Below are 23660 nucleotides of genomic sequence, written 5' to 3'. Positions count from 1 at the left end.
GCCCGAGTGGAAATGTTAAACTGTTGGGTTTTTTTACATTTACTGTATCTTCTCCCTTTTAAAAGGGCAGGACAGTTGTCCTGGGTCAAATGCATGAATGGGGCAGCATCAACACTGACAGTGTCTTTTTATTTCCAAAGCAGCAACATTCAAAATTCACCAGATATATTTGCAGCACTTTGAGCTGTGCTGAGTGCAGTGGTGGCGGCAGCACAGCCTGGGAGTCATGCAGGGCCCACTGGTAGTGGAGATGCAGACCCAGGAGTTGTGTAGGGTGTGAGCCTGCAAGGAAGGTGGTGGGAGGGTGGGAGGGAATCCCTTCCCCACGTGAGTACTGCAGGCCTATACTTGTATCAAGTATTTGCAAGACGTCTGTGTTCCTTGGTAAAATACTTTGTAAAAATACCTAATTCTAATTCTTAATGTTTTAGAAAATTCTAAATGGCATTGCCTAACTTTTAAAAATGGTAATAATAGTTTTATATTTTTAATCTTATATTCTAATATTCCAGTGTGGGCCCATCTGGATACCTGAATCCATGGATTGGGCCCACATTGACAGAAAACAAATTGTTCTGCAAACTTGGAGGATTCCCCCGCCCCGCAGTTTTGCAGAAAAACCTGAAAGCTTTAAAAGAACATAGGGGGTTTAAATACCCCCCAAAAAAACACACTGCTGGCCTCCGGTTACCTTCCTCCATCTTTGCTGCAGTTGTACCTCCTGATGACCAGGCCAACAGTGCTGGTGCACCTCCTGGGGACCCTGCTGTTACCACCATGGCTCACAATTACAAGGTTATGGTGGCAGTTTCCAGGGGACCTGTGGCCAGTGTGGTGGCTCCCAGGGGAACTGTGGCCAGTGCAGTGGCTCTCAGAGGCCCGGGGAGGTCAAGGCAGGGCCAGAGAGGGTAGTAGACCTTGCACAGCCAAACTGGGCAACATCCCAAGCTCTGGCATAGCCAGTGGTGGGGAGGCAGCAGGGGGTGCTGAAAGTGAAGAGCAGTGGGGGAGAAGGTGAGAGGGAGGAAGATTGACAGGGGTGGGGGTCAGATTAACAGAGAAGGGATGAGGGAGAAAGAGAGCAGTAAGGGAAGATTGACAGAGGAAGTTGGGGGAGAAAAAGAAAGGAGGGAAAGGGAAGGAAACAAAGGGAGGGGGGAATGGGTTTCCCACCTCTCCACAAGTTCCTTGTGGGTCCCCACTTGTTGCTCCTAAAATTTTTACAAATAATATTGCTTTCTAACATTAGAACAATCTAGCTATTGCCATTTGAGCCTACCAAGCAGAATTTTTCAACTCTCTTTCAACAGTGAAGAAAACTACATAAGTGTTCAGGCTTTTCTTCAGGAATCACAAATTGTTCCTCTTTCCATGACATATCGATATCTTCATGCAAATGTGGAGACGCAAGTGACAATTGCATCAGTCATTTTAGCAGGTGTTTATGCGCTGATCATATTTGAGGTAAGCCTGATATTCATCATTTCTTCTTTATTCAATGGAAGTAAGAAGAGAATTGTTTCTGACAGTTAATATATTTCAAAAATACTAAGCAGAAAATAAAATGTCAAGCTTCTTGCTGCTAAGTAAATTTACTGTGTTCTCAGCATATGATTGCTTTTCATTCTATTTTTAAATCCCAAAATTTAATGGAATTGAAAACCAACTGAGAAGGTCTCAATTCCACAACAAATTTTCAACAAACAAATGTACATTTGACTTAAAAATTGCTAGGAAAACCAAAATTGATTGAGTATTGAGCTGGGCTAAACAAAAGTAAGCATTAATTTTAGAACCATCAGTGTTGTATGGGTAGTTGTCGGTACACTTCATCCTAAGTCTTTATTTGTTGGTGTAGAAAGTCACCAGACTGGGTTTTTATTTTGCAACTCTCTGGTTCTAGTATCATGGTGCTAATATAACCTCTGCCTGTGTGAGTTCTATTGGGTTAAAATAGGAACAGAACTTGTAAGATACTGCAAGTTAATAAATTTCAAATCAAAACTCTCCAACAAAATGTGTATAACTAAACAAAAAAGGTGCAACAGAGAATAGAAACTTGCAGTATATAATGTCTTTGAATTTAGTTAAGCCACTGGTGATTGCTTGATACAACTTTTCCGGTCCACCAAGTACCGGAGTCTCCTGGCACAGTCCTCTTGCTTAAAGGAACAAAATAAATAGCACAGAAACTAAGCCTGAAAACTACAGCTCTACAGTAATAACATGATCCCATTAAAAACACTCTCAGTAAATTTACCTGCTCTTCCAATTAATATTTCATCTATATAACATTTAAGTTACCTTATACATGGTCATAAGAGCCCAGAATTACATTTAGCTCCCCAGCAGACATACTTTTTGCTGAGCTGCTAGCTTCCATTCATAGACTCCACACCTACTGGGCTAAACCAATTAGTTCCTGGGGTTACACCAACATATAATCTCTGTAGTGATGGCATAATGCATATTTTATGATGCAAATGATGCATCTGTTGGCACACTAGGGTACTACTATAGCAAGGAGATATCTAGACCCAGGGCATGTCCAAAGGAAGCAAGATGAGCAAGGCCAAACCAGCAAGTGGGGAAACAAAGCATGAGGAACTCTGCTAAATTATACTTAAGTGAATTGGCTCAGCCAGATTGAACTTGATAGCTGACCTAGATATATGGTTTTGTGAACTCTTAGGGTGGAGAGAGTGAGCGAGCTATCCTGTAAGTCTAGAGCAGGAACTGCTGGTTAGACAGTATATGAGTGTCCATACAGTTTGGTGCACACAAGCTATAGAAACTAAATGGGTTACTGAAAGTAGCTTTGGCTGTTTATAAAAAACATTGGAAGCTGTTTTGGTCCTTACCTTTTAGAACTGGAAAGACAACATTGAATGTTTGTGATGAACACATAAGAAGAGCATCAGTGTTTGGAAACCATTTGTTCCTGAGAGCCAGTTTGGTGTAGTGGTTAAGTACACGGACTCTAATCTCGGAGAACCGGGTTTGATTCCCCACTCCTCCACTAGCACCTGCTGGATGACCTTGGGCAAGCCATAGTTTTGACACAGCTGTTCTTGAAAAAGAGCAGTTTCTGTCAGAGCTCTCTCAGCCCCACCTACCTCACAGGGTGTCTGTTGTGGGGAGGGGAAGGGAAAGGAGTTTGTAAGCCGCTCTAAGACTCCTTTGGGTAGTGAAGGGTGGGGTATAAATCCAATCTCCTCCTCCTATTTTCTGCTCATAGCCCATAATAATCAATTGGGTGTTCTGACAGACCTCTTGTCATTGGAAACCCACCTTCTGTCATTGAGGCAGATCAGTACAGGAAGGCCCAATGGGAGAATGTGCCAAGGCTCAGCTGGGCTTTTAAGAAGTGGTGTGAAAGTGAGCTGCCCTGCTAGCAATTGTCTGTTCAGGACTGGCTTATACATGCCTACATGCACACCTGACTTATACACACCTGCAAGGATGGTCTACAGTCTATACCCTCGGGTTCTAATGAGCCCCTGGTCTGATTTTGCCAAAAAGTATCCCAGAAACAGTGGGTAGAGCAGGATCGAAGGCTCCAAGAATGCAGCAATACTGGCATCCTTGGCACTTGGCCCTGCGATGACAAGTACTTCTAGGTTGGAGATGGAAAAGTGCAAGGGCTGGTTCCGGATCTCTCCAAGGTAGTTGGGTGCACATTAATTCAGCTTCAGGAGTAGCAGTGGGAGAGACAGCTGAAGTAGATAATTCCCTTTCAGTCATATAAATGAATGATGTTTTCCCCTCAAGAAAATAAGGAGTTTCTCCCTCCACGATCTTTCATCTTCAGAGTGCAATCCAGTTAGTATAGCTGTTTTATTGCATCTCCTATTTACCCCTCTAGGTTTTAATTTTTTTAAATGATTGCCTTTGGATATTTCGCTAATTCTTTTAACCATCCCATCCTTCCCCCCCCTAATGTTATTTTCCCATCTATAATTTGGTGGAAACTGTAATTGGGGCTGAAAAATCAAGAGCGCATTTCATATTTAGCCACTGGATGGTGCTGCTTGTTATTTTTAAGACTTGGATACTCTTGCTCATGCTTTTGCCTGGCTTTCTCGCACAGAGAGTGTTGCTTTCTAGATACAGTCAGCGTGATGATGCCTTTTCCTCACCATGTGAATCAGAAAACCAACTTCCCAGAATCCCCTGTGTTTATGTTTTTACCTGCCTTATAAAATTAATTTTCAGCTGTGTCACGTTTTGATAGGAGCTGTGCATGTGCCCCATTATTATTATTTCGATTTCTATCTTGTGAAGTATTGGTATTTCCTTTTTACAGATGGAAGTAGGCAGTAGAATATTAAGCTGGGTTAATTGAACGCTACTATACAGCTTCCAGTATGCCCAAGGCAACCAAGGGGAAAGAGAGTCATAAAGTCTTTACAAAAAATTAACAAGAGGAATTCAGCCCCCCCATATATTTGCCAGGCATCCAAACTTTCAGCACCTTTTTATTAGTCAACATAAGATTTCTTCTCATGAAAAAGAGCAAATGGTAGTAAAAGGAACTGCTGCTAAGGAAATGAGGTGCTAAAAGAGAGAACAATAAAACTACTAAGTACATAAAACTGTTTCAATGAATAAGGTGAGACATTTTCTGTGTACTTTCCCCTATTTGTAGGTAACATACAAAATATAACTAAGAACAAAAATGTTAAAATATTTGAAATGCAATAAATAATACAAAAATCAAATTTGAGTCAGGGAAGAGAGCAGCAAAATCAGATAGCTGCCCTTTGCTATCTGGCACATTGGCCATGCTTCATTTTTTTTAGAAGCAGTATTAATTCGAATTTCTCTGGGATACCCTTATTTTGTTTTAGTTTTGGCTGATTTTGAGCTCCTTCTTTATGAGAGCTACCAGCTGAATTTTGACCAAGAAGTAGCTCAGGTCATCTTCGGAAAACGAAATGTCCTGAAAGGCAGATCAGTAAATTTACTGGTCCGTCATGTAATTACTGTTATTAATTTTGTTTTCACTGAAGTAGAAGAGCAGCATTCTATTCCAGCAACAAATCCAGCAGGTCTGCACAATTTTTTACCAGTTGCCGCTCACTAGCTAAGGACTGTGTCTTGCCAGGTGTTTGTTTAACTGGGAGTTCCATACCTGTTGTGTATTATCTTTTTACACAAATAGAATTAACGTGTTAAGTACGAGACTCGAGGCAGCAGGTGAACAGTGATAACAGCTTTATTAACGATGTGAAGAATAGATCAAGAAGAAGACAAACAATGGAGCAACCGTCTCCTTTTTAAACAGTCCGAGCTTGGCAAGCCATGCCCACATGTCAGATAAGATCCAATCAGAAACTGTACATAAAGATCAATCACTTTGTTTCCCTCCAGAACTTCCCTTGTTCTGATCGGTCGGTTTACAATACCTTGCTTAGACTCAAGCTCAATACATTCATACCTTTTGTTCCATACATAACATAACGCATTCAACATTCTTTTGCTGGGGGCACTTTAGATTTCTAGCATTGTACAGCTGCTTCTAGGATTTCCAGTCACTGTGAGAAGTAGGAAGCTGTACTAGATGTACACTTGGTCTGATCCTACAGGCTCTTCCTATATTCTTACATGTTTGTCCACTAAATCAGCTCTAGAGAACCATTCTCTATCCTGTTTATAGAGGGGCTAACATTGTAGGATATAGTGTGATATAAGATGATGGAAAAGGAAAAACCTATGCAGGTGGAGAGAACCAAATCAATGGGTTATTCTGTGCTAGAATGTTGCAATCTGGTGACAGAGCCAGAATAGGATCTCCGTCAATACCAGTGCTATTTAACTTGTTCCTATACTACCTGCAATCAGATGTGAGCAGTGAAGTGATCAAGTTTGCAGGTGATGCCAGATTATTCCAGGTGCTGAAAACCAAAGTGGATTGTGACGATCTCCAAGAGGGTCTATCCAAACTGGATGCAAGGGCAACATGGCAATAAAGTTCAATTTAAGTCAGTGTAGATTGATAACACATTTTGGGGGAAACCCTAACTTCACATATACATTGATGTCATGGTGGCAACTATGAGAAACAGGATGCTGGACTAGATGGATAATTGGTCTGATCCAGCATGGCTCTTCTTAAACTGTAACAAATATTCTAGATCTGCTTGTGGTGTGTTGCATCTATCATTATCTGAGAGTTCACAGTTGAAGAATGTGATCTGGTAACAGTGTGATCTAACCCCTCCCCAACGTGATATTAATTTATTAATGGCAATGGCATTTCAAATGGATTTCAGCAAACATGATCAGGTGAACAAAACAATAGACATTGACACTAAAATCTCTGAAAAGTACAACAGTAATTCCTTAAGAGAGATAGCAGCAGCAGCAACAAAGAGGTTAGACCCTATTGGGTGAAATTTGTCAAGTATTGGATGAACACTCTTGAATTGATGCTATGTAGAAAACAGTAGCAATACAGAAAGCACTTGTCAGAGCAGAACTGGATTCCTCAGGCTTTGTTTCTATGGCTACTTACTCAAGAGGACTTCCTCAGATGTTTGGGGTCAGCCAGTTGCTTCTGTATCCACAGAGACAACGTAAGATGCTTTTTAATGCAAAGCTTCACTGCCTGTAACAGAAGGACTGAACAAAATATAATACCACACTCTACTGATGAAAATTGTTCTAAAAATCTCATTTGGCAGTGTTCTTTATCTGGATTAAAAATTATTCTCTACTTATGATTTTGACACTTAAGGCTATATTGATAGCCACTTAGTCTTGCATTTAGTGCTTTATTTTTAGGAGGCAATCAGGATAGTCTTGCATAGCTGTGGACACCTGTGGACACCTCACCCATACGTTAGGAAAAAAAAAGTGTAATCTTCTCTTCTTCCAGAAAAAGGTCACCCCACAACTGTGACAGTAACATCAAATTCTGAATGCCAATTAGGCTCCCCTGAAAGGGATTATGCTATTATTGCTTTTGAATTTAGGCATCAAGTTCATCCAAGAAAGGAGTCTTACAGCTGCCCAGCACTTTGCTCAATGCAGGAAATTCATAGCTGAACCATTTTGGATAGATGGCTGTTCAGCTTCTGCTTGAAGTCCCAGCAAGAGAGAATCCTCCTCACTCAGTGGTAGCTGGGTCCATTGTCAAACTGCTTTCACCATTCTTCTAGTTTTTCACCTGAATCACCTTCCTGTAACTCAGTCCCATTAGATCTAGTTTTGGCCTCTGGAGCAGCAAATAATGTTTTCCTTCTGTACAAGTGGCCATCATATATATGCAAATAATTACCCTGGTCTCTCCTCTGTTCTCTAGGCTAATCATATCCCATTCCTCCAACCTTGCTTTGCAGGACTTATTTTCCAGACTCCCAATTTGCTGTTCTTTGCAGAACCTGCTGTAATTTGTCTATATCTTAAAGTGTAATGCACAGAACTGGACACAGTACACAGATGAGGTCTCACTAGTGCATCGTGCAGTGCAACTATTATTGTATTGATCCATAAGAAAGACGACCCTGAATGCAAGACCATTTTTCTGAAAATAAAATGAGGACAATGCTTGCCCACCTCCAGTTTTGGCAGACCACCAGAATTTTTTAAAAATAAGAAGCAAAAGTTCTAGCCAGGAAGACGTGAACTTATTTAAGGTCACTAATATTGTCCAATCAACTCTTCTTTAAAAAAAAAATCAGTCTTGAGCTACAGATCTGTCCTCTCACCATTCATACTTTGTTGCTAGGTTGCACACAGTTTCTCTTTGGGCAAAGATGGGTACAAAAAAGTAATTAAATAGTTTTGTCTTTGTCATCCCTTAATATTTCACTATTTTCACTGAGCTATTGGCATGGTGAAGGCATTTGCTCAGTCTCAAACCATCCTGACATCTGTCTTATCAAGTAGGTGACTTTGGAACGGCTTGAGAGTTGCATCTATTTCTGCAGCCACATACATGGACAGGAAAATCCCATGAGAACATGCACACATGCTGCCAGAGGATGTAGTGATGACGACCAGAATAAACTGCTTTAAAAGGGGATTAGATAAATTCATGAAGGGTCATGGAGGATAGGTTTATCAATGGCTGCTAGCAACGGTGATTGAGGGGAACCTCCACTTTCGAAGGCACTAAACCTCTGAATCCCAGAGACAGGGGAAAATCACAACTTCTATGCCCTATTGTTGGCCATTGTGTGAGACAGAATGCTGGGCTAGATGGACCACTAGTCTGATCCAGCAGGGCTCTTCTTATCTTATGTAAAAGGCCTCAGCTTTACCCTAGCCACAAACCAGTCTTCTAGTTGAAACTACATCAGATATTATATGCTGTAAAGGTTTTCATTGATTTTTCTATCATTAACTAATTTATTCCTTTCTGGTGACCTCTGCATTTATTATAGTTCTTAAAAGTAGGACAGACTTTAAGAGAGAATCAGTGTGGTGTAGTAGTTAAGAGTGGTGGATTTTAATTTGCAGAACTGGGTTTGATTCCCCACTTTTCCATATGAAGCCTGCTGGGTGACCTTGGGCCAGTCACAGTTCTGTCAGAACTTTCTCAGCCTTACCTAGCTCACAAGGTGTCTGTTGTGGTAGAGAAAAGGAATGTGATTGTAAGCTGCTCTGAGACTCCCTAGGGTAGTGAAAAGCAGGGTATAAAAAACTATTCTTAAGAAATACAGGTATCTGAGATCACTTTCTTGGTAATAATGTTTCTTTGAGATGAGAGTGTTATGTCCGCGGACCACCACTAGGGGTCTGCGGCCTTAGTCCTTAGCTTGGTTCCAAACACAATAGGGACCAAGGATCCCTGAGTCCTCCAGTAGGACCTTGGAGGGAAATGCAAACCCCCCAATGGAACTGTGGGTGTGCCCGGGTGGAGTGTATATAGTTGGCCCTTCCCGGGCCGTTTTCTCTGTCTTGTTGTGAAGTACAATAAACGCGTCTAGTAGCATGTCGTAGTATGAGTCTCCATGTGTGAACCCTGTACTTTACAGAGAGCCTGAAAAAGTTTAACCAAAACCAAAAATGTTTTGTATATATTTTTTTGCTTTTGAACTGTCATCTGAGTTACTTTATCTCACCAAATCAAATTTTCAAATAATTTTGACAACTTCTGTCAGTCAGAACCCTTATTAGGCATTACTTACAATCATACATGAAATAGTAGAATAAGGTTAGAAAGGGTTGGGAAGTTGGCATAACTAATATAGTATAAGTTATCTGGATTTTTTTCTAGTTTGTTCCTGTGATCTCAGTAATAAAGGAATTTTGATCAGATGAAAGGTAAGAGACAAGCAACTTGTCTGGGTGACTGATAAAATTACAAAGAGGGCTAATTAAAAGATTCCTCTGCTCAAGATGACAGTGGTAGTAGAGTAAAACATGAGATCTGGTTTCAGGGACCTTATCCTGACATTGGTAGAGCCTTTTGGCATGAGGCATCCATGAATATCTGCCTTAGAGAACTTCAGTAGGCTACATGTCAAACCTAGCTACCTTGAAGACTCAGTGGATTTGAGGAGCTCTGATGGAAAAAAATTCAGCCAAAGTCCCGTAGTCAGGGGCAATATGTAAGGCCACGAGAGAGCAAGTTCTATTTGCTACTGCATACAGGGGACTGCCTATCACTATCCTTTAACCTCTGGCACAGAAAGCAAAAGGCTTGATATCTCCTGAGCATGTAGATCAAATCAAGGGGTACATCTCCAAGTGTTGGAAAAGGACCATGATTTTCAGTTTTTCAAGATTGACAAGGGGTAGGTTGGAATCACAATACTCTACAAATGTAGTCAAAAGGCACTTGAGGCCGAATTTGATGTGGGATAGCACCACGGCATTGCCTATGTAGAGCAGAAGAGGGAATACAGTGAGGGCCAAGTGTAGGAAAATGGCCATCCATAGTCCTCAAGCTTGGCACTAGGTCATTCATAAAGAGATTGAAGAAGTAAGGGGCCAATACACATCCTTGTTCGACCACCTGTTTGGTGGAGTTCTCACCAGTTAAATCACACTGCCCACTGTAACATACCTGGCAGCTAGTTAAAGAATACAGATTGTAAATAAAAAAGAGTAGTCTTTTGTCCTTGAGAACCTTATCCAATTTGCTCCACAGTAAACTTCTGTATATCGAGTCAAAGTCCTCCAAGTTGATAAAAGCTACAGTACTATTCTCGCCCCCCAGGACCTCCATATTTTTCTGCTAAATGGGCAAATGAAAAACAATGATCAAGCATGGATCTATCAGAGCAGAACCCAATCTGCTAAAGGCCCAAAACTTTTCACTCACAAAGCCAAGAGGATAGTTTGTCCAGCAGGTGGTTTGCCTACAGTTTGTCAACAATTGATAGAAGGTTTATTGGGGAATAATTCCCAGGATTTTTAGGGTCTCCTTTTAAAAAAATTGGAACTACTATAGCCTTAGTCCAGGATTCGAGGTCTGGTTTTGTCAATGAGAGTAAAGAGGGTAGCTAAGGGAGAGGCCCACCATTCCAGATGTTTCTTAAATAATTTAGGAGGAAGACTGTCAGGACTTGAGGCTTTCCCATTTTTCAGTTTACTGAGGTCCCTGCCACACGGCAGAAAAAAACCCGGGCAAAGTGCGGCTAATCAGAGCCGCACCAAAATAGAGACGCCACGGCGGGATCCCATGGATCCCCTGAGCCGCGGCGCCGTTGCTCCCCGGCACGATCAGATGCCGGGGAGGAAGCCACGGTCGGGAGGGGAAGGCTGCCAAGCTGCACATGTCTGAGCATGCGCAGTTTGGCCAGGAGCCGGGGATGCGCCGGCGGAAGGACCCGCCGGTGATCCCACGGCCGGCCTTGATGCGGACTTGCCAGAAGAACCACCTCGGTAGGTGGTTTATTTTTGCCGCGGCATTTTGGGTGGGAGGACCGGATCGGGGACGGGTGCGCAACGCTTCCCATCAGTTGCGGTGGGATTGCACCCGTTTGCTCTGCTCCCGATCCGTCCCTCTCCCGGCCCAAAACTTCTCGTGTGACCGGAGCCTGAATAGAGATTTAATTTGTAGTGATGGAAAGCCATTCAGGGAAGTCCTAAAAGATGATGTTTTGGTGATCCAAAGTGTTTACTGATGGATTGTAGAACTGAGAAATGGGGAGGGACTAGAGAATTGAGTGTGCAACTTCTCTTGCAGAACTTCCAGGTTACTATCATAACTGTTACAGGATAATGTTAAGCTTAACACTTATGTACTTTTCTGCCTAGCTAAAAAAATAATTGACTGCTTAAAATGAAACATACTTTAGTGTTTAATAGTGACTGTAGAAAGCCAGGCATTCTCATGGTAAATCTCTAATACTGGAGAATTGCAGTTCTTATCAATTAGAAATGAATTGCTTGCTGGAAAAATGCAATGTCCTGAGAACAAATTCTTGAGAATAAAACTGATAAGATATGGCTTTACGTGCATTTGAAACACTACATCAAAGTCACTGAGAGACAATTTTTCAGTGGCTCTTTATCATTGTTAGAAAGAAAGATGGATGGACAAAAGTTGTTTGATCCAATGCATCACTTATCCAGAAGCATCAGAAAACACATTAAAGATAAAAAGGATGCTCTAATTTTTTTCTGTAAGGCATTACTTTATGTGTGGGGACCACTATCAATTTGGATTGTTGATCAATTTTTTTACAAGGCACGTCTTACCTTTGATCTATGAATTTTACAAGAATCATTCCTGAAAACCTATCAGAGCCTACCAAAGAGCTTTATATATATTCTGAATCCAACCCTACAACAAATGTCAGCTGTATTTTCTTGCTCTCACTCAGAAGATCTTGGGGAAATGATGAGTCTCTGGGTTTTCATAGGGGTGAGGCTTCTTCTAACCTGATCAATAAAAAGAGAACCAGAGGAGACTGATGCCCAGGTGGCACAAGTCCAGATAAATTCTGAGAGAGTAAATAAAATTTTGGGGCATCATGAGAGGTAGTTATGATTGCTTCTATCCCTTAGAAGGGTAAAGACAGAGGCAGGGCATCTTAATCATCCATATCTGCCCAGCCAATTGTTTCAGAGTATGTGTAGGTTAGCTGTTGAGTCAGCTGAACACCGGGAAGCAAGCCCTGTACACCAGGGTTTTTAATCACATAAGGGTTTTTTTGAGGAGGGGGCAGGGAATGATAGGAAAGACAGGATTCTACTGTTCCAGGGATCACAGTTTTATAAACCAAGTTGTTATACTGCTGTGGTTGCAGTGGGGCAGAGGACCCTAAAAGTATGGAAAGGACAAGGCAAAATGTAATAGGGAGCTACAGAAAACTGTTTTTATCCCCTTCCAGAGCTTCAGGGATTCCATGCCTCACCTGTATATCATGATAAATGGGACTCTGTAAGCAGTTACTGTTGCTAGGGGAAGGGTTCTAAGGGAACAGTGTCCAGCCTCTCTGGCAGTTCAATAAAGCCTTTGTTAAGAGCACAACTGTTTGTTTATGCCCTCTCCTTATAACAATCTCTTTAGGAATGACGGGGTTCATGTCTCCATGAACACACAATGCTGCCTTACATGAAGTCATTCTATTAGTCTGCAACAGTCAGTACTCAGAAGTGTCAAGTAGTGATGTTTCACATCACCTGGCTGTGCTTGATAATGGGATATGTCAAGGATTGAACTTGGATTCTTCTGCTTACAAAGCAGACCCAATGTCCCTCCACTAAGGGATGCTGTATAACTTTATCAGACCTGTAAGAGGGCTGTGCTATTTTGTAGTTAGCAGCAATGGCTGGTTTGGTGAAAGTGTAAGGCCAACAAAAATAGGGAACATCTGGTAAGAACCCTGAGATATCGATGTTGTGAAGGGGGCTTTTGTAGCTTACTGGCTCATGGGAACTGGGGTTGGGAGCCATCTCTAGGGCTCTAGAAGTTTGTTGTTACCCTGGCTTAACACTGAGGTGTATTGATTTATGATGACAGAGCTCTTTCCATACAGTGTAAGAGCTGAGAGCAGTCTGAGTACTGAACTGAGGCTTGGAGACTGGAGATGTTGCCTGAGCAAAATGAATAGCTGGAGAACGTTTCCAACTTTGTTAGAAAGGATATTTCTACTGGCAGCTTGAAGGATTAATTGTTTGGCTGCTGCAGTGGAGATGCATATATTAAAGTCATGCCCATAGTTATTCCAACCTCTGTGTCTTGAGTGGGGACAATAATTCAAAAGTGTGAGCTTCTGCATGTACGTTGATGCTTCCATGGCTCCCCTACCCAGTACAGCCCCTTGCACGGCCCCAAAATCTATTTCTCTGATTTGGGGATTTCCATAACACCCCCCAAGGCAATGTTGATAGCTGCAATGTTGATAGCCAGAAGGAAAAACCAGTTACTATGCTGTTTTTCTACATGTTTTGATTGATGAAATCATACATTGTTGTAAATTGCTTTGAGATCTTTAAAAGAAGCAGTATAAAAACTGACGTAAATAAAAATAAATAGTTTTGTGGAAATGCACAATTGCTATAGATAAGCCTTTTGGGTCCCAGTCACCATTTATAATTGCAATCCATTGAAGTCATTTTGCAGTTCTCTTCTGAAATCTTTTATGAAAAGTTTGCACTGGTTGTTTTAGTGAAATATCATTTAATGTAGTTTGAAGAAAATGCAATGAAACTGTTTTTTTTTTAAATACTATTGAAAATATATAATGCCTTTACTTTGTGAACAAGACTTAATAATTTTTTTTGTACCGAAATTGTAATAAAAATGCTGCAAAGCTACTCTGAAAAACGAACTTTGACTGTGAGGGCTTTCAAGATTGTGTTGCTGCTGTTGTGAAGGCTTACACCAGTTGTTCACTTTTAGATGTTGTGAAACAAAAGAAGGTTTATTCTATAGGTCAGATCACTGTCATCTTCTGCAGGTGTGGCATTCTTTCAAATGATGTTTTGAAAAGATGTTTTAGAATAGGCCCACTTTTATATTAACCATCAACCCTGCATTACACATAAGGGATCAATAGGGTAGCTTTCTGAAACAGCATTTATTTTTTAATATACCTTTTGATTTGTAGGGTTTCTTTTAATGGAGAGCCATACTAGATGGCAAAGCTGTTTACATAGAACTTTTGTGCCCAGCTAATCACTGTTCCAATGAGACTGGGTCTCCTGCTCTTCTAACATCTGCTGTTTTACCTACCACGACTCAGCTGGAGAAAATGTTGGGGAAAAGAGGGGAGGGGAGCAGCATAATATCAACGTTATGACTTTACTTCTGGCATGACAAGGAAGTGATGTCATTATATCAGATGACACTTTAGTAATCACCCCAAGATCTATGGTTAAACCATAGAATTTTAGACAAATGCTAGAGCATCTCCTGGAGCAATGACATCACTTTGAGGTCCTGCTGGAAATGATGTCATGGCATTGGTGTGATTACTTTCTCCCACCAGTTACCAGCCATAAGCTGGCAACCCTATTCTGTTCAGTCTGTTAGAAATAGTGCTTCTTAGGTTACACCAGCATGGTATACTGATTAGAGTATTGGATCTGGGAGACACAGGTTTGAGTCCCCACTTTGACATGGAAGCTTGCTGGATGACCTTATTGAGCCTGTCACTCTCTTTCAGCCTAACCTACCTTTTGTGAGAGTTAAAGGTAGGATTGGAAAATGATGTTAGTTCCTTTGAGTCCCCATTAGGGAGAATACTGGGATATAAATATCTAAATAAATAAGTAGTATTGCAATAAATTGCAACTTGATCTCCAATTGCCATATCCTTCCCCTTGAGGCCTGTCAGTTGGCTTATCAATCATACCCTTCACATCCATCTCCCTATACAAAGTCAGATATTTAATCCACCTAGCCCAATATTGTGTCCTTTGACAACAGTATAATTCTAGGGCCTCAGGCACAGAAACCTTGTTCCCAGGTCTGGGATTCTTTTAATTGGAGATGTGAGGGTAAAAAACAGCTGTGAGACAGTGTGGGGGCTCTGGGGATGGAGGGGGGGGAGAGTGGGAAGAGTTCAGCCTTTTCTGTATGAAATTCAATTCCTTCCTTACCCTTCTTTTTACATGAAACTGCTTGTTTTATTTACTTATTTTTTTGGGGCATGACCCGTGTTCTAACATAATGCTGCTCAGACTTCTTCCTGATATGATAGCAGTAAACAGAGTGGAGCCCAGAGGTTGCTTTTATTACTTTCTGTTCAGCCAGTGCCATTCTAATGAAATTAGCAGTGAATGAGATTTTGTGAAATGATACTTTGATCAGAAATAAATCTGACTTTCCTCTGAGTAATATTTTAAACATTCTAACTCATTTGAGGGCAATTCACTGATAACAGTAAGTTCTTTCAATTATATTAAACCTTCCACAATTGCATTTTGTTTAATGAGATTACATATTTCATGGTCAAAAATGATTCAATTTGTGGAAACCATCTCCTGGACATAGTGTAAGCAAGTCAGTTCCAGGGCATTTAAACACCATACAATTTATTGAGACATTTTATCTTCCTCCTTCTCAGATATTTACAAAATGTGGCAAAGTAATGAAAATTCCAAGAAATGTGTTATCTTTGTTTTATGACAGGAACATCTGCAGCAGGGTTATCGAGTTGCAACCAAACTGAAGTTCTGTTTTTAAATTCCCACTGTGAGAAATAAGACAGGATCCTGAATGTAACAATTTAATACACTCTCCAAGACATTAACATATTTCTTTCACCTTTTGAATGTGCTTTGAGATGTTTGGAAGGAAAATATTATTTTGAGGATTGAGCAACTTCATACAGCTTCAGAAGCTGTGAGGCAGGAAGTAGGACTGGTGTAACTTCTCCCCACTGCTTCAAGATTTGCCCAGTGGAGAGAATAACTATATCCCTTAATGCGGGAAGATGCAGATTCTTCTGGTATGGGGACAGACCACACACTTCCCTGTAGGTGTGACCGATAAATTCAGGTCACTCCTCTTTCCTGTCATTGGGCTTTTCCACAAACTTGGCTTCTGATTTTCTTGGTACTTGATCCACAACCATTGGAATGGGTTTGGGCATGGTTCTTTGGCACGTCTGCCCTCCCTCTGCATTTTCAGTTATGGAGGCAGTTTATTTTTTTCTGTATATGCATTAAATAATCATGATTTTCAAGGAAGGGTGCTGTAGTCATCGGTGGTATCATTAGTTGTGTCACAGCATCCCCCCTTCTATTTTTTTGTGTATGTTTATATTGATATATCAATATAATGGCTACGTTTCTTTAAAAAGGCACTAAAATATTGATACATCAGTATAGCATTGTAATGATGTATTCAGCAGGTTCTCTGTATTCTCAACTTTCGTTTTAAAAAAGTAAGTCTTTATCTGCTTGCCTCACAGAGATAAAGAAAAGGGCATATCTTCTCTAGGAAAATGGCTAGAGACTTACTTTTTAAAAAACAAACTGAAAGGTGAGAATTCAGAGAACCTGCTAAACCTACCGTTATTATGTAAAATATCAATATTTTAGTGTGCTTTTCATTTAAAAAAAATGAAAACAAATCTACTCATCCTCAGGATGGGAAGGGGGGAAGGGAGAGAGTGTGTTGACAATGACTGTCCAGTTATCAAAAAGTGGGCTGGAGGTGGGTGAGAGTGGGACGGACGAAGAAAACAGAAACATTATGCACAAGGAAAAAGCCAACTCAGAATTGGCATCCAGAAAGATCAGAGTAAAAGTGGCCTCAAGACACAAAAATGCACGGAGAAATCAGGGGATAAACCTAAGCAATTCAGAGCTAGATGGGGGGGGGAATGAGATGTGGAAAAGCCTTCCTTTGAATTGAAGAAGCTCATACTTCACATTTCAGTGTTCAGTTTTAGCTACCCAACACTTCTGCAGTATTGCCCATTTCCCCCTCTTTTGTTTCCTACTAAGAACCCCCATTTAGAATTGTCCTTTATCAGAAACTGCTTTTGTATTAGCATGTAATACTTGTTCAGGTTTTCCTCAGTCAGAATTTTGGCTTTTCCAAGCCCTTTCCTCCTCCTAAATATAGTGGCAGTCCTCTTCTCTATTTGCATTCTGAACAATGCTTTTATTATGTTTTTTTCTGATTAACAGGGGTCTTTTGGGGCCAGAGCGTGCTGGAGCACCGCTCTGGGAGCCCAGGCGCTGGAACAAATGGCAGTGGTGGCAGGCCCCACCCCCAGCTCCCTGCGCTGCGGCCCCCTGCTGCCTCCCCGGGCCAGCGCTGGAGCCTCTTCTCTCTTCGCTTCCCCCCCCCCCCGGCTTGGGGAAGGGAAGGGGAGGCTTTTGAATATGCCTTCCCCCCTTTTGCTTCCCCTTCTGACATCAGTGGGAGTGATGTCAGGGGGTGTTGCATATGCTAATGAGCTATTATGCTAATAGCCAAGTAGCTCATTAGCATACCATATGCTAATGAGCTCCTGCAGCTCTTTTTCTAGGAAAAGACTCCTGCTGATTAACAATCATGCCGTCCAGTACAAGGAAGTCTAGGGAACCCAGTCACCACTATTCTGCAGTTTAGACTTTAAATTGGTCTGAAAAGTAAGAATTCTTTTTAATTCAAAGTTTCCTGGGTCTTAAGTATTCTGTTACTGTCTTCGCTCATTAAAACAGCTATTGCTGTTTAAAGTTATGTGATCATTTTATTTTTTTCTTGTGCATTATTATTTATTTAAGATGACTTCTGTCATCTTAAAGAACACTTCCCCCGAGTGTTGAATAACTATTTTAAAAGCTATTAACAGGCCCAGTAAGCAAGCCAAGTGAGAGTTCAGTTTTAGCAAAAAGAAACATCAGCTATAAGAATTACAGGCATCCTAGTAGGTGTTTGTCAATATTTGCCTTGAAGGCCTCCATTTTCCTCAGGCAGCCTGGTTTGCTGCTGTTCTGATCTAACAAAGGTTCAAGAGTCTAACAGAGAAGCATCTTTATGTAATATTGGAAAAGGGTTGGAAGGTGGCAAGGCTGATTGTCCAACTGAACTTTGGAACTCCATGTGTTTTTTGTTGTAGATTGTTCATAGAACTTTAGCTGCGATGCTGGGGTCCCTGGCTGCCTTAGCTACACTGGCTGTAATTGGAGATGTAAGTACAAAAAGTCTTGATTCTTTTTGTTTTGATAGCTTTTTAGTTGGTTCTCAGCATTGATACTCAGTCAAGGAAATGGCAGCAATAGAACAACTTTAGTAACAATAGGGTCTGAACTTTAGCACTTAGACGAGCAGTTAATCCCGTCATTATGCCACCTTGAATTTTATCCCAAACTTTTAAATACGTCATAGCACGACCAGACATCACCCTGGTGAATCGCCTTACCGCGCGCTGCCTCCGTTGTGGATTGTCAAGATGGCGTCCACTGAAGGAGGCATGCGTGGTGGGTTTTTTTTTAAAAAAAAAAAAAAACTTTTTGTGCATGCGTATAGGTGTCACAGTGCATCCTTGAAGGAGGTGCGTGGTGTTTTTTTTTTAAAAAAACATTTTGCGCATGCACATAGACGTGACAGCATGTCCTTGTTGATCTGCCCATGTGAAGAGATTTTTTAAAAATGGTGCCCGCTTGGGATGGTCTGACATCAGACCACCCCGACGGGAGGATTGCACGCTGGTGGAAAGGTCAGACGGGTGAAAGTCCTCAGTTGTCCCGCAGGTAACCGAAAACCCCACATTTAAAGTGCTATCTTTTAAGTACGGCTTCAAAGTGCGGCAAAACGGGATGCCCACGGAAGAGGGACATTTCCCAGATGTTTGTGTCTGGACATTACCTTTAGATCCGTGAGGCAATCGTGCCTCACACGGATCTAAAGAGCCATCTGATTGGACTCTTAAATATCCCGACTTGGTCCCATTCCCTCAATAAGAAATGGATTTTTTTCTTTATTTGGCATTTTATTTTCCTTTTTTCCTTTTATTTTTTTTTATAATTTTCCCTCCCTTCCTTTTTGACACAAGAGTCTGGATGAAAAAAACTGGTCTACAGTCACCCATCGCAGATATACAGAGCTGGTTCTTATTTGACAAGTTGGTCTTTATTTGGCATTTTATTTTCCTTTTTTCCTTTTATTTTTTTTTATAATTTTCCCTCCCTTCCGTTTTGACACAAGAGTCTGGATGAACAAAAACTGGCCTACAGTCACCCATCCCAGATAAACAGAGCTGGTTCTTATTTGACAAGTTGGATCACTGTGCTCTTCTAGTCATGTACTTTTTGCTCCTTCTCTTCCTTGTTATTTATTGTGTTCTGAAACTTATATTAAGTGTTTTATGCAGCAAAAAGACAGATTTCTGTCAAAGCTACTTACTTGTTTGAAACGTCTTAAATTTTTATCCTTTGTCCCTTAACCTTTTGAAATTTTTCTTCTATGAACTCCTTCCAGACAGTCCATGGAAGAAGTTGTATAGTATTACTGTATCAGCAGAAAGGCACCTTAAACCAGTAATCCAATTTCTATCTATTTTTATAAAGGTGGAACAATAACAACAGAATAAAAATTGCTTAGTGTAGGTATGCCATAAACGAACCCTTAAAGTTGTCAGCATTTTATGGTGTCCATAGAAAAGTGCCTCCTTTGGTCTCCTTGCAAAAACACTAATTAATTTCATAAAAAGGAAATTTCCTTGTAAAAATTGAGTTTGTATTTTCAAAGCTAAAGACTAGTTAGGAGATCCTTGGGATTAAATGATAATTGCAGTCTTTAATTGCAGAAGCCAAGCCTGGTCAAAGTAGTGGAGTGGATTGATTTTGAAACTCTGGCATTACTTTTTGGAATGGTAATTAAAACTCTTTATGTATATCTTGTGCCTTCTCACATTATTTTTTAGAAAATATACTGGTAATGTTCACATTTGCTGTTTTTGAGAGGAGCTGTAACAATGTTAGTTCCCTTTATGTTATTACGGTACATCACTGGGATATCAAAAAGTCATTTTCAGATGTTGTCATCTGTAATGGCCAATACCTTTTGGGTGGTCTGGGTTATTGTCTCCTTCAATATGTCATAAAATAGTCTGATATGCGGAAAGTTGCTGCCGACAACTTTCTAAGAATTGTATTTCTTTTGGGATACAAAAAAGGAGTAGTTGTTTCATAATTTTTAAAGTGGTATTGACTATACCTTTAAACCTCTTCCAATGTTGTTTTCCCATGCCTGACTCAGGATACATAATTAGGAAACTCACTTATGGATTACTAGTTGTCTCTTCATAACCATTAAACTGCTATGTCAATAAATGCTCATAAGTAGTAAAGAAGTATGGAATAACCCAAACCTAGCAATCCTGTGTTGAGTTCCAAAATGTGCAGCTTCCAGGGCCTGGGTCCATTGGGTGTTTTACTGAGAGAAATGCCTTCATAATACAGATCAGGATACGCAGCATAAATACCAGAGAGATGTCATTGATCTTGGGGATAATCATCTTGCACAAGATGGTGCTGCCTACAGCAAATACTTTTGGAACTCTGCATTACAGTGGGCACCTCATGTAGAAGAGCCACTTAAAATGGAGGAGGGCTTAGTGGAGTGGTAGGACACTGTTTTTACTAGGGTTGCCAACACCAGATAGGGGAATTCCTGAAGATCCGGGGATGGGAGGGACCTCAGCAGGATGGAATGCTATAGAGGCCACCCTCCAAAGCAGCCATTTTCTCTAGGAAAACTAATCTCTGTAGTCTGGGGATCAGTTTTAATTCTGGGAGATCTCCAGGCCCCACCCAGAGACTGGCAACCATAGCTCTTGCTCAACAGTTCTTCAATGTACTCCTCCTCATTATTGCATCTACACCTCAGATCTGAGTGGATCCTTGGTACCACTCTATGCTGCTAGCATTGCATGGATTTTTACACTGAATACATTGAAAGGGATTTGAGGCTCACCTTTCCCCACTGTGTGTAGTATCTTCGGCCCGTCTTGCTATCTTTTTTCTAGTGAAGATTGTGAGCAATTGCACTACAGAGGTAATTCCGTAAAAACTGGAACACGGTTTTATTGAACTTGTAACTGGAATGTATTTAGGCATGAAGGGGTTGGGTGGGATAGAGGGAGGAAGACAGCACATTATTTACTCTCTTTTTTTTGTTAAAGTGGCTGCTTTCATTGCAAAATAGTTTTTATTTTCTATAGATGCTTTTAGTTGCAATCTTCTCAGAAACTGGATTTTTTGATTATTGTGCAGTCAAGGTAAGTTTGCTCTTTTTCCTAAGCAAGCAATTATATCCAATTTTATCATTCAAGTTTAAAAATGCTCTGTATCTATATTGCATTGGAGAAGAAATAAAAACACACTTTAGTCTTCCTCTCAAGGTTAATTATTTGCTTCAGTACTCATTTGTACCTTGATCATTGCTGACTTTCCCAGCAAAAATGAGTGTGTTCATTATGTAATTCTAACTGATTGATTGAGGAAGCTTTTAGAGGAATGAACTTAGAAGTGATGGCTAAAGAGCTTGTGCAGAATTCCATAAGAAAGGCTAACCTAAGGAATTAATGGTACATAGAACATCTGTTCCTAAAAGCCATTAATATCACTAAGAGTAGACACTACTTTTATACATTGGTAGTGAATGGATCACTACATATACACTGGCATGCAGTCAAATCTAGGCTGACACTTTTGTCCACCTGTTGTGTTCTAGTATTACCTGGGCTGTTTTTCAGATCTGATTTTTTTAAATTTAAAACACAACTTCAGCACTAGCCTCTGGGTAGTCAAAACAATATTGAGACTTCCCAGGACTACTGCTGCTTTGATTTTTCTCCTTGCAGCAAACTTAGTTGCAGGTTGGTTTTCTCATAAATAAACAAATGGTTAATTATAATCTGTTATGGGTGGGGCATAATACTTTTAAATGCTAAATACTTTTAAGTATTTAGGCTAAAAACGGGAGAATGAAAAAGAAAAGTGTAGGGACTACAGGACCTTTGCTGTGAGAACTTTAATTCTGGGTAGGCATATGCCTGGTAGGCAATCTTGCCCTCAGGAGCAGGCATTGCAAGATTTTTTAAGGGGAATGTAATGCTAAATTGTGTGGTATGGAACCGTAATTTTTGCTCATATGATAATAAATCAAAGAGATCCCTGAGCAGTGCAAAAAGGTTGTCATGTGGACCCTCCCTGCAAGTTACCTGGTACATGAATCTGTATAGCACACATTTGCAACATTTTACATTATTTACAAATATATAACATTAAGAATGAGTCACTGTACAGGTCTTTGCCCACCCAAGCCAGTCCAGGAATGGGAGGGAATCCTGTACTTTTCAGTACATTAAACAACAAACCACGAGATGGTCTATCCCCCTCAGGTTTTCAGAACAACTTGCTACCAGAACCTCTTTTCTCTAGTCCCTGCCTTTCCTAAGGGAGAGATTCCAAACCCTTAGTTGGCATCTGGGACAAAACACATTAGCAACTCAATATAGAGATGCACACTCTTACCAAGGTAGCATGTATTGGAAGCGTTAGGCTACAAGATTTAGACTTAGAATTCAGGTACAACATCAGAAACCATTTAACAATCAGAAGGGTTTTTATTCAGTACAGAGATTAGCATAGACTACCAGAGATTACAAAATAACAAAGGCTAAGGCTCTTTGCCTTAACTAACATTAATAATTCATAGTTACCAAGTCAGGACATCCACAGTCCCGGATACCAAGGGATTTTAAGGAGAAATCCCATCCTTGCACCCATGTGCTCCAGTTCACTAAGCAACTCTTTGTCTCTCATGAGGCAGCATTTCCAGGTGCAATAAAACAGGCAGCAAGACGAAGAAGGAAGAGCTAAGCAAGAGAGCATCCAGAGCAAGCTCTCATTCCCATAGGGATTGATCAATTATAGCCCAATTCCAGTCACAATTAGGCGTGGCCATCAGCCAATTACAAGTGGGCATGGGTGTGCCCAATTGTTGGTTGTCATAGCTGCATGTGGGGATAGGCTAGACGTTTGGAGCCCTGCCTGCAGTCAGGTGACCTAAACTCACCCAAACTCCAGCTGCTTCATCGTCTACGTGATGATTCGCATGTGAGCCAGAAAGTGGTGCCATGAGGTCTGGCTTTTGGCATGGAAGTGTGAAAGAATGTGGGTTTATGACATGGGTATTGAGGCCATGGGGCCCCCAACATTTGGCTTGCAACAGGAAACAAGACACAGCATGTTATCAAAAAGACATCACATGAGAAGGCATGTGGATATAGAAAGCAGAAAGCAATTTTTCTATACAGTCACTTTCCCTAGGTAGTATTTCATAAGAAGATCAGAGAAGCCAATGTTGGATCAGGCCAACGGCCCATCCAGTCCAACACTCTGTCACACAGTGGCCAAAAATACCAAGTGATATCAGGAGGTCCAGCAGTGGGTCCAGGACTCTAAGAGCCCTCACACTATTGACCCCCCCAAGTACCAATAATATAGAGCATCACTTGCCCCGGAGTCCCTATCTATACCTTGTGGCCAATAGCCACCGATGGACCTCTGCTCCATATGCTTATCTAATTTCCTCTTGAAGCTGTCCATGCTTGTAGCCGCCACCACCTCCTGTGGCAGTGAATTCCATGTGTTAATCACTCTTTGGGTGAAGAAGTACTTCCTTTTATCTGTTCTAACCCGACCGCTCAGCAATTTCATGGAGTGCCCACGAGTTCTTATATTGTGAGAAAGGGAGAAAAGTACCTCTTTCTCTTCTTGCTCTATCCCATGCATAATCTTATAAA

At 40.9% G+C, this 23660-nt stretch overlaps 1 protein-coding gene across 1 annotated transcript in view; it reads left to right on the top strand.

The window, feature by feature from the left end:
- OCA2 (OCA2 melanosomal transmembrane protein) overlaps positions 1-23660 on the top strand; it is a 205010-nt gene that overhangs the window by 53347 nt on the left and 128003 nt on the right. Inside the window, exons 9-12 of the mRNA XM_015410957.1 lie at positions 1311-1464; positions 17967-18038; positions 19656-19721; positions 21072-21128. Coding sequence (XP_015266443.1) covers positions 1311-1464; positions 17967-18038; positions 19656-19721; positions 21072-21128 — 349 coding nt within the window. The remainder of the gene's footprint in view (positions 1-1310; positions 1465-17966; positions 18039-19655; positions 19722-21071; positions 21129-23660) is intronic.

The sequence above is a fragment of the Gekko japonicus genome, unplaced genomic scaffold (assembly GCF_001447785.1).
Source record: "Gekko japonicus isolate JY-2015 unplaced genomic scaffold, Gekko_japonicus_V1.1 scaffold244, whole genome shotgun sequence".
Classification (NCBI taxonomy): domain Eukaryota; kingdom Metazoa; phylum Chordata; class Lepidosauria; order Squamata; family Gekkonidae; genus Gekko; species Gekko japonicus.
The sequence above is the reverse complement of the archived record's forward strand: the minus strand, read 5'-3'. Positions and strand labels throughout refer to the sequence as shown.